Source organism: Fundulus heteroclitus, chromosome 21 (assembly GCF_011125445.2).
Source record: "Fundulus heteroclitus isolate FHET01 chromosome 21, MU-UCD_Fhet_4.1, whole genome shotgun sequence".
Lineage (NCBI taxonomy): Eukaryota > Metazoa > Chordata > Actinopteri > Cyprinodontiformes > Fundulidae > Fundulus > Fundulus heteroclitus.
Genome location: NC_046381.1, coordinates 14,565,187 through 14,575,847, shown reverse-complemented (window position 1 = coordinate 14,575,847; position 10,661 = coordinate 14,565,187). Strand labels below are relative to the sequence as shown.

At 41.5% G+C, this 10,661-nt stretch overlaps 1 protein-coding gene across 1 annotated transcript; it reads left to right on the top strand.

Annotated features, from left to right (window-relative positions):
• The first annotated feature begins 1,241 nt into the window (after positions 1 to 1,241).
• rrs1 (ribosome biogenesis regulator 1 homolog) lies at positions 1,242 to 2,433 on the top strand. Its single transcript, XM_012879639.3, has one exon. It carries the CDS (start codon positions 1,283 to 1,285, stop codon positions 2,336 to 2,338), a length of 1,056 nt encoding a protein of 351 aa, XP_012735093.2. The 5' UTR covers positions 1,242 to 1,282; the 3' UTR covers positions 2,339 to 2,433.
• The last annotated feature ends 8,228 nt before the right edge of the window (positions 2,434 to 10,661 follow it).

Here is a 10,661-nt window from a genome sequence, read left to right as displayed (position 1 = left end):
CCTTCATTACCAGCTCCTTCCCTTCTTCGTTCGTTCCTCTCCTCTTTGTCCCCTAGTTCTTTCCTTCTCTCATTTTTTCCTTCATTCTGTCTTTTCTTCTTTCACTTCCTGTATCCTTCATTCTTCCCTTCTATGCATTCTAACTTCCTATCCTTCCTTTCTCCCCTCACCTTCATTCCTTCTTACCTTCTCTTCCCTCATATCTAAATACATTCTTTCAGTTGTGCCCTATTTCTTTTCTCCTTCCTTCCTTCCTTATCTTTCTTCCTTAATTCTATTTTTCTTTCCCTCCCTTCTTCATTCTTTCATACCTTCCTTCCCTCCATAATTTATTTCTTTCTTTCCTAGTCTGATTTTTCCATGTTCCACATTTAAAGTCTGGTCTCTGTATAAATGTGTAAATGTATAAATAAACTCTAATATACTTTAAAATAGGCGTGTCCAAAGTGCAGCCTGGGGGGCCATTTGCAGCCCCTGTACTGATTCTGGGTGGCCCCACCATCTGTATTTCAAGAAAGATTTGGTCCACCAGCACAGGTGGCTGATGCAGATGGAAATTTTTCGGTTTTAATTAGGGCAAAATTATTACAGAAAGGTTAAATCCTACAATTGAATATGTTAAGTACAACACAAAGTATTCATCGTTTTATAAACACACTTTTGACATTCTCTTTAATTTCATAGGAACATCTATCCAATGGCATTTAATTAATCAAATGCAGCCTTTGGTGCATTAAAATCTGCTTTGAATTCAATTATTAAAATCAGCTAATTACAGCAAGTGTTTTGAAAGAACAACTGAACCAAACACTGTTCTTTTATTGCTGGACCAAAAATAAGGTAAAGTTTATTATCGTTAAAGAGTCAAATTAAATTATTCGAAAATAGTTTAAAAACTGAATGAATATCTTTTAATTCAACAAATGAGCAAAACCCTTTTTATTTTCTTTTGGACGTACAATAATTTGAATCATTTCCTACAAAAAATCGGACTTGTTTATTTATTTAAAATGATCATATTTTGTAGAACATGTAAAAAAAATTGTTTTAAAAAAATGTGTTAATTTTTTGGCCCTCGGGTTCCTTTGACTTGACAAATTTGGTCCATGTACCAAAAAGTTTTAAAATGTTCTGAAGAAGAAAGCGAACTCTGGACATCTGGTTAAACACCGCCACCTTGTGGCCACTGCAGGAACATCCTCAGTCCGCCTCTGACCCGGAAATAAATCCTCGTGTTTTTTCCTGCTTCGCACGTGTTGCCTGGCGCAGTGAGCTGAGCAAGATGGCGGCGTGCAGTGTGGAGGAGCTGCTGGCCAAAGCGGAGCAAGAAGAGGCAGAAAAACTGCGGAGCATCTCCGTCCAGAAGGAACTGGAGCTGGAGTTTGACGTCGGGAACCTCCTGGCCTGCGACAAAAACCGCATCGACTCCCGGGAATTCCGGGAGCAGAAAAAAGAGGACTTCCTGCGAGCCTTGGCCCGGGACAACACGCAGCTCCTCATCAACGAGCTGTGGAAGCTGCCCACGGAGCGGGTCGAGGAGGTGATCGTGGCCAAACTACCGGAGCAGAGCACCCGGCTGCCCCGAGAGAAGCCCCCGCCGAAGCCCAGACCCCCGACCAAGTGGGAGCAGTTCGCCAAGCTGAAAGGCATCCAGAAGAAGAAGAAGACCAACCTGGTCTGGGACGACGTCGCCAAGGAGTGGAGGAGGCGCTGGGGCTACAAGCGGGCCAACGACAACACCAAGGACTGGCTGATCGAGGTCCCGCAGACCGCCGACCCCAACGAGGACCAGTTCTCCCAGCGCAACAAGGCCAAGAAGGAGCGGGTGGCCAAGAACGAGCTGAACCGGCTGAGGAACATCGCCAGGGCGCACAAGATCAAGACGCCCGGCGTGGGTCTGCTCCCCAAAGCGCAGCAGTCCAAAGACGAGCTGGCCAAGGCCGTGAGCGTGGCCCAGACGTCCACGGCGTCCGTGGGCAGGTTCCAGGACCGGCTGCCCAAAGAGAAGCCCCCCAAGAACTCCGGCAAGAGGAGGAAGTTCTCGCCCCTCATCGGGGACTTCTCCAGCGAGAAGCAGAGGCAGCTGGAGCTGCTGAAGAGCTTGGGCAGCAAGACGCCGCGGCTGGACATCACCAGGGCCGTGAACACGCAGATGAGGGAGGAGGACAGGGAGGAGGCCGCGGCGCGGCGGAGGAAGGGCGCCGGGGGCAAGGGGGCCGGAGGGAAGGGGCGCAAAGGCGGCACGCCGGCGAAGGGGAAGGGTAAGGGGGCCGGAGGGAAAGGGAAGGGAGGAAAAGCAGGAGGGGGGAAGAGGAGAGGAAAAGCAGGGAAGCACTGAGGGCTCCTCTGGAGGTGTTGGACATTTGTGCTGCAGAATGAACTGATTTCCTCATGAAACCTGTGTATGAATAAATGTGCAAACTGATCCTGAAACCGGTTTGATCTGAGTTCAAGTCTCTTCACCAGACATCTGTCAGAATATGCTCAAGCCACAACCCAGGCTTCATTCAAAAAGTTTTGCTTTTAAAGTGACTTAATATTGCAGCTGATTATTTGCATTCAAGTATTTGCATTTAATAATACTAATTATAAAGTATTTGGTTTCTTTGAACCAAACTCCAGATGTGATGTCCTAGACGGCCTGTATGTCTCCAAACCATGATACCACCTCCGCTGAGGCTTGCTCAATTTACATTTCTAGTATTTACTGTAACAGTGCTACAAAAGTAGATTTGTATTTGTTTATTATTATCATTGCTATAACATAAGTTACTAACAGCTTTAACTCTGGGATGCTGGTGTAACTTGTAACAAACTCACTTTTTTTTAAACTACCATATCTTCTGGTTAATATACTGGTTAATAACATTTTTCTTGAGTCTCTTGTTTGCAGGTTGCGTTTTCCTGCCTGAGCAGCTTTCTTTTAATAATTAGATTTAATTTTACGTATAAGCAGGGCTGGGCGACATGGACCAGAAATATCTCAATATTTTTAGGCTGAATGCAGATATATGATGGTTTTTCTTCTCATAAAGTAATTATAAAAATGAATCTGAAGCAAAGCTTTTATCCCAAAACGTCTCACATGCACATTTTTTAACAAACAGCCATAGGTAAATGGGAGCAACAGCTGAAAAATAACCTACTGGAAAACAAAAGTTGTACAGACCATCTCGTTATAAACGATAATCTCATCTTTTGTCACTCTTTTTTTTTTTTTTTTAAGTGTTGTTATTGTTGCCCAGCGCTACATATAGTCTGACCAGGTGAGGAAGAGAAAAATTGGAGTCAAAGCCCCATTCCACGGCCACAGAGAATTTAATAAATTACAATAAGTTGATTATTGTAAACTGCTTCAAAGGTACATGGTAAGGCAGCAAGGAATTCAATTATTATTTTTTTATTCATAAATACAGAAGGTACAAAAAATGGCATCCGATATTTTCTCTATTAAAACTAAAACAATTTTAAACCAAATATTTCATTTGCATCTTACATCGAGTGGCGGCCTGTATCTTACAGGCAGGTTTGTTGCCAATTGAACCTATCAAACTGCAGGAATGCCGCTTTTACATCATTAGTCATATTTAGAAAAGCTTTCCAGGGTTTAAGGAGTTTTGATCGGGTAAAATCTAAACAAACGGCCTGTGCCGGCAGGATCTGCTCAACCTTATATGCTTCAACGAAACCAAAGATCCTGCCAATGGAATCAGACTTTTACACTGCAAAAAGGGAACTAAAAGTAAGTAAAATTTTCTTGAAATTAATGTATTTTTTTCTTGATTTAAGCAACTAAGTAAGACTATTTGCCAATGGAATAAGATTCTTCCACCTAAAATAGGAACATTTCATCTCTATCATCTTATTTCAAGTGCAGGATATCTAATTATCCTATTTTAGGGGTAAATATACTCACTCCATTGGCAAATAGTCTGATTTACCTGCTTAAATCAAGGAAAAATATGTTAATTTCAAGAAAACCTGACTTACTTTTTGTTCCCTTTTTGCAGTGTACTCTTACAATAGGGACAATTATCTCCACCATCTTATTTCTAGTGCAGTATATCGAAGTATCTTATTTTAGGGCTAAAATACTCACTCCATTGGCAGATCACCTTATTTACCCGCCCAAATCAAGGACAAATCAAGTAAATTGTACTTATTTTCAGTTCTGTTTTTGCAGTGCTTAGACATGAGAGCATGGGGAAACACGGTGTTGGCAGCATCATGCTGAGGGCATTCTCAGGCAGGGACAAGGAGGCTGAGTGGAAGATGGAGATGAATGTAAACAGCTGAACAAGTAGCTAAACAGGGAGATTTACCAAAACCAGCCAGGTGTTAACTTTTTGTGTATTAAAAATATAGTTTCATTTGAACAAGATATATGAAATGTCACTTTAAGAGACCTTTTAAAATTTCATTCCACTCGCAATGTCAACTTTTAGAAAAATCTACATTTATATGCTGTTTGTTTGTTTTACAGGCAAGGAAGTGTCTTCTACAGAGATTTGCTGAGTGAATTTAGGATGTTTCAGGTAGATTGTCCAAAGAAATTTGCAGATCGTTCTCTTTAATGGGGGTTCCTAACTTTTCCATGGATCTTGAAGAAATGAGGGTTGATTAAAAAAAAAAAAGAGGAAAAGGAAATAAAAGGAAGGGAAATCCACTATTTCACCCAAAAGAGAAAACAAACAGAAAAACATGAATACAAATAAAAATGTCACAGATATTTTAGGTGGCTGACATTTTCAGCGATTGATTAATCAGACTTAAAGAAAGGAAAAAGCTTTTAGAGGCTGCAAAAGGCATGAAACGAGGGCGGAGAGGCATTAAAACAACCATAAACCTGCAGTTAAGAGTTAGCTTGAGATCAGGTGTTTGGGTGGTCTAGTCAAAGTCCAGACCTAAGATGAAAACTGATGTTGGCAGACGCTCCCAGTGTAATCTGAGTAAGTTTGAGACATTTACCAAAAAATAGCGCAAAACACCTGGTCTCTACATGCAAAGCTGATGGAGACTCACTCACAATATATATATATATATATATATATATATATATATATATATGTATATATATAGATAGATATGTAGCGTGGAAGAAAGAAAATTCATTCCACCAAATATCCTTCATTTTATATTTTCATTAATGTTGTTGTTTTTCAGTTTTATGTTGGAATTATTATACAGAGTATTTTTCTTTAAAATAATAATTCCAACATAAAAAAAAAATATGAAAATATAAAATGAAGGATATTTGGTGGAATGAATTTTCTTCCTTCCACGCTACATATATATATATATATATATATATATATATAGGGGCTGCACTGCAAAAAGGAAACTGAAGATAAGTAACATTTTCTTGAAATGTGTGTATTTGTCCTTGATTCTAGCAGGTAAATAAGATGATCTGTCAATGGAATGAGTATTTTGAACCCAAAATAAGATAATTAGATATATTGCACTTGAAATAAGATGACGGAGATGAGTTGTTCCAGTTTTAAGTGCAAAAATCTTATTTCAATGGCAGATTATCTTATTTACCTGCTCAAATCAAGGACAAACTCTGATTTAAAAAAAAATCTTGCTCAGTTTTAGATCAGTTTTTGCAGTGTGAAAACAAGTGCATAAATAGCTTTTAAGTTTTATCTGTTTAAAAAAATGTAGAAACCAACGTATCATTTTCATGATGGTGCGCCACTCTGCTGCTGGTGCATCAGATAAAACCCTAAAAAAAACAAAAAAACAATGTCACCGTTTGTAATTACAACAAACAATCAAGGGGTATGAATACATTCAACAGGCACCATGACACAAAGGCTCAGACGACTTTTCCTGTTTGTTTTTTCTCAAATTTCCTTCCTCCGTCCTATCAGGATGTTTGTTGGACGCCATGAGCTCAGGCCAGGAAGATGCAAGCTGTACTTCACATTAATATGAACCGAGCTCTGGTGGACTGGGGACATGGTGCTGAATTGGAAGCAGAGAGGAAAGAGGGTGTCAGCTCACAAAGCCAGGGTTTACACTTTAAGCAAGTCTGCAGAGTAAACCACATATTACCCCAAAGCAGTGCTCCTTTGTTGAGCTCTTTGTGCGCACTTTTCCTCATTCTGGGTGTTTTTGAAATGGAAGCTGTCCTGCAGCCATGCAGGGTTTTTGCTGACTTCTCTTCACGCATGCTCGTCTGGCTCAGTGACTTCTCCCGTGGGGAACTGGTGGATGCCTTTTAATCGCTGACACAAGCACAGAGCAGCAGAGAGGAGGAGGAGGAGCAGCAGTGGCTTTCTATCACCATCTGTTGAGCAGCCCATGGCCAGGCCTGCGTGGGTCTTTGTTCCTGCTCAGTCACGCCACGGCAAAGTGGGACGCAGTCAATAACTCTCAATCAGTCAAAGCCCCCCTCTTTGGATGAAATGGTTTGTGGTAATGGCCACTGCTCTGCACCAGCTACGTGGCCACGGAGCGTAGAGAGAAAATGACATGTTTTTTTTAAAATTCATCTACAAAAGATTCACCGAAACCTTCTTGATTAGGATCTGTTTATATATGGAATTTGATTTCCATGTTTTCCAGAATGGACAAGAGTGGGAAAACAAGAGTATTTGGAAATGTTTAGATTTCCAGACTTTTTGTCCTTCCTTCCTTCCTTCCTTGTACACTTTCACTTGTCCTTTCTCTTGTATCCACTTGTGTCCATTCTACCTTTTGTCCTCCTTCCTTCCTGTTTATTCTTCCATGAGTTCTTCCTTCTTTCCTTGCGTCCTTCCTTCCTTATCGCCTATCTCCCTTTCGTTTGTCCTACTTCCTTCTTTTCTTACTTACTTTCTTTCTTTCCATCCATCGTTCTTTCCTTCTTTTCCATTTTTGCTTTTCTCCCCATTCACTGTGTCCTAACTCCCCTTTGTCTTTTGTCCTTGTTTCATCCCTTAATTGCTTGTGTCTTTCTTCCTTACTTAACTTAGACTTAGACAACTTTATTTGTCATTTTGTATGCACAGAGTGCGTACAGAACGAAATTTCGTTTGCATACAGCTTGAAAAATCGCGGTAAATTACAGGATAAGGTGCAGCAGTGATTTCCTTTCTTGCTTAACTTTTATGTGACCTTTTGTCCTTTTGTTCCTTCCTTGTGCTATCTATCTTCTTTGCATCCTTCCATAATTCCTTCCTTTGTTGTGGACCAACGTGTTTTGGCTTGTGGCCTTCTTCAGGGTCATTACAAATCACCACACTAGTTATATTTAAATACGAAGGACAATCCAGAAAGATTTCAAATAAATTTTGCTCCTAATACTTCAAGTGATGGAAGTAGATGAAATTGTGCCAGAAACTTTCGTATCTCTTTCTTTCTGGTGCCCTGACGTGTTTTTAATTTGTGGTTTTCGGTTCCACATTCAAAGCCCGTTCACTGCAACAAAAATATCTGCAATAAATTCATGTCAAACTTGTGTGTCACATCTTAAAATGGACGTAAACGGACTAAGCTCTGTGAAAAGTCCTCGTTTTTAAAATCTCTAGTGCCATCGTGACTTGTGCTCTATGTGCTTGTGTGAAAGTCTCTGTTGGAAGGAAGGAAGCTCAAGGCGGTGCTGCAGTGGATTAGCCAGCTGCATTTATCCAGAGCGCAGGAGCTTCCGTTGGGGTCAGATCTGCAAGATGCAGCACATCTACACGCAGAGCAGTGAACATTTTGAAGTCTTCACCACCGTCCTTGCTCCACAAGGTGAGTGGGAGCACATCTGCAGTGAAGTCTGGTCTAGCATGATATGATTCAGTGGTACTATTAGATCAGGATCAGCTGACTCTGTTGCTTTCTCTCCCGGTGGACTAGAGAATGCCGCTGCAGGGCGCCTCTGCACAAGCACTTGTGTGATTGTTTTTTGCCAGGAGCGATTGGTTTAACTTATCTTTTGTATTTTACTCTCTTTTTTTTTGCTGATTCATCTCCCCTCTCACTGGACAACAGGGAGATATAGATTCAAAGCTGAAGCTGAAAAGGCAAGTTTACACATTTCTTTTACTTTAACAGCCCCAAATGTAAAGATAATCCAGGAATTATTACACGTGAAAACACATCAGTGGGTGTGAGCCAGCTGACAAGCATGCATCACATTTATGAGCAACATACTGAAGAGCAACCCCAGACTGAGCGTGTCTATTTTGCTGCGCAGCAGATAATCTCTGAGCTTTCACACTTAATCCCCTTCATTCACACGATCCTGCCTGTAGACCGCAGACATTGACAAGCCCAGCACTCACCGACCGGTTTCAGCATCAAAACCTCACAGATTTTTATTTATTTTGAGCAAAATCCAGAACTTTCTCCTTATACATAAAAAAATCATGCGCGGTTCTTTCTGTGTCCGCTAGGTGGCGGTGGTGCGCAGCTACAGCCCCCACTGGCCAGACGAGCTGGCCCTGGCTCCAGGTGACGTCATCCTGGTGCTGTCCAAACACGATGAGGGGGGGAGATGGTTCGGGCGGCTGCAGGACGGCCAGTGGGGCTACTTCCCCGCCTCATGCGTGATGGAGCTGTGCCAGGTGGGATGTATAAAAAAATATCTATCTATCTATCTATCTATCTATCTATCTATCTATCTATCTATCTATCTATCTATCTATCTATCTATCTATCTATCTATCTATCTATCTATCTATCTATCTATCTATCTATCTATCTATCTACACACAAAAAAGAAAAACACTAACACTGTAACCCTTTTCATTGCCTGTTTGTTTGTTCATTATGTGTACTTAGGAATTTTATATATATATATATATATATATATATATATATATATATATATATATCAGGTGTTACTGCCAGGGATTGAAATATTTGACCGTTTTTCCTGGCAAAAGAGGCCAATTGAGTCAGGCTGGATATTTTGTGAAGATTGATTTTAAAGTCTTATGACAGATTCTCATCTGGTTTGATGTCTGGACTTTGACTGGACCATTCAAACACCTAAATAAATATGATTTGACTCTAGATCAGGGGTCTGCAACCTTTACACTCCAAAAAAGGCATTTTTCCCCCAGTCCGCCTAATTAAAACTTGTTTAGAGCCGTACGACAGCGCATCATGTTTGATGAATATCTACTAAAGGACATTTGTTGCCATTTTTAGAGAACTGTCGTTTTTTAAGTAAAGAAAAAAAAAACGATTTTGCTAAGAGGATGATGCATTTTTTGTATGGGATGTTCATATTTGTGGAAAATTATGTAAGAAACGCTCATTATCTCCAACCTAATGTCAAGAAAAATATATATATATTATAATTAGTTTTAGTGTCAGTATGTTATGGAAATTCAATGCATTTGATAAAAACAACTGAAAAACTTGCCTTTCTTAGTATGTCTGTATTCAACAACCTTTTTTCTGCATCATCTCCAGCAAAAGTCACTTAGAACCACTGTGGAAGGTCCAAAGAGTCGCAGCTTGCAGACTCCTTGATCTAGACCGTCCTATTGGATCTCTAGTTGTGTGTTTCTGGCTCCTGTCCTGCTGGAACAGAAAAGCTCTTCTTGCAGCATCCAACAGGTTCTTACTTCCAAGATTGTCCCACATCTCCCCACGGACAGATGCTGTCATACCGTCATTTCACGGTTTGCAGTGTTTTCCATGTAGACCTCAAGGTTTGGCTTCAAACCAGAGCTCATGAGTCCCCCGCATTACTTTAAGTGTTACTTTTTATAGCTTCCTTTAAACAATAGTTGTTGTTTTTTTTGCAGCTCTTCCACAAAAGCCAGAAGTTTGAGCACACCGCTAATAACTGTCTTAAAGACAGAGTCTCCCACCTGTGGATCTCTGATGGTAGTTAGCTGCAGGTTTTATTCAAAAGGAAAGAAAAAAAAAACAATCAGAGCAAATCCAAACAAAAAAAGGAGCGATTTCCAGCCTGCTCTATTTAATGAAATGGCAAGTGGCAGGAGTCCCCCCTGAGATGCATCCAAAGATGACACAACACGTAACTCCTGTTTTCCTTTTTCAGGCTAACCTGCCAGCTAAAGCCCTGCAGAGGAGCTTATCTGTGAGGGTCTCAGCAGGAAACGCAGAACGCAGCAGGTATGGGAAGGAAGGACAAACACCACACACAGCCGTATGAAGCATTCCCTCCCTGCCTTAGACGGGTCCGCACACTGCACCTCACGCTCAGCACCTAGCAGATGTTCCCCACATCCCCCCATGTCCAGATCTGATGCCGCTGCTCTCCTCCCAGCGCCCCTGAACAGGTGGCCCCTCTCTCCTCTCATTAGATAACAAAGCACGCTGATTGCCAACCCCCCCTCCCCCCCTCCTCCCCCCCAAACACACGCACAGAAGCCAGACTCCTCTTATTGGAGGAGTGAAATTAAATTATATCATCTGTGGGGGGAAATTTTTTTATAGCCTTTATTTCTTCTCATTCCTGACTATAAACTACGGGACGTGTCCCCATGTGAGATGCTCTCTGTGAAAACCTCTGGACACAAGTCCTCTGCACGGCTTCTTGTCCCTCTTTTCTGCTGCCGGCTTAATTTAGGTCACAGGGAATAAACAGGGCCTTTGTGTTTGTTATTTCCTCTTTGACCCCCCCCTCAGTGGACACGTTCTGCAGGCGCTGAGGAGGGGGAGCAGCAGCAGAGGAGGAGCAGCGGGGCTGGACCGGAGCCAGGTTA

What these genes read in the sequence shown, in the direction of transcription:
- rrs1 (XM_012879639.3), top strand. Translation starts at nt 1,283, where the DNA reads ATGGCGGCGTGCAGTGTGGAGGAGCTGCTGGCCAAAGCGGAGCAAGAA.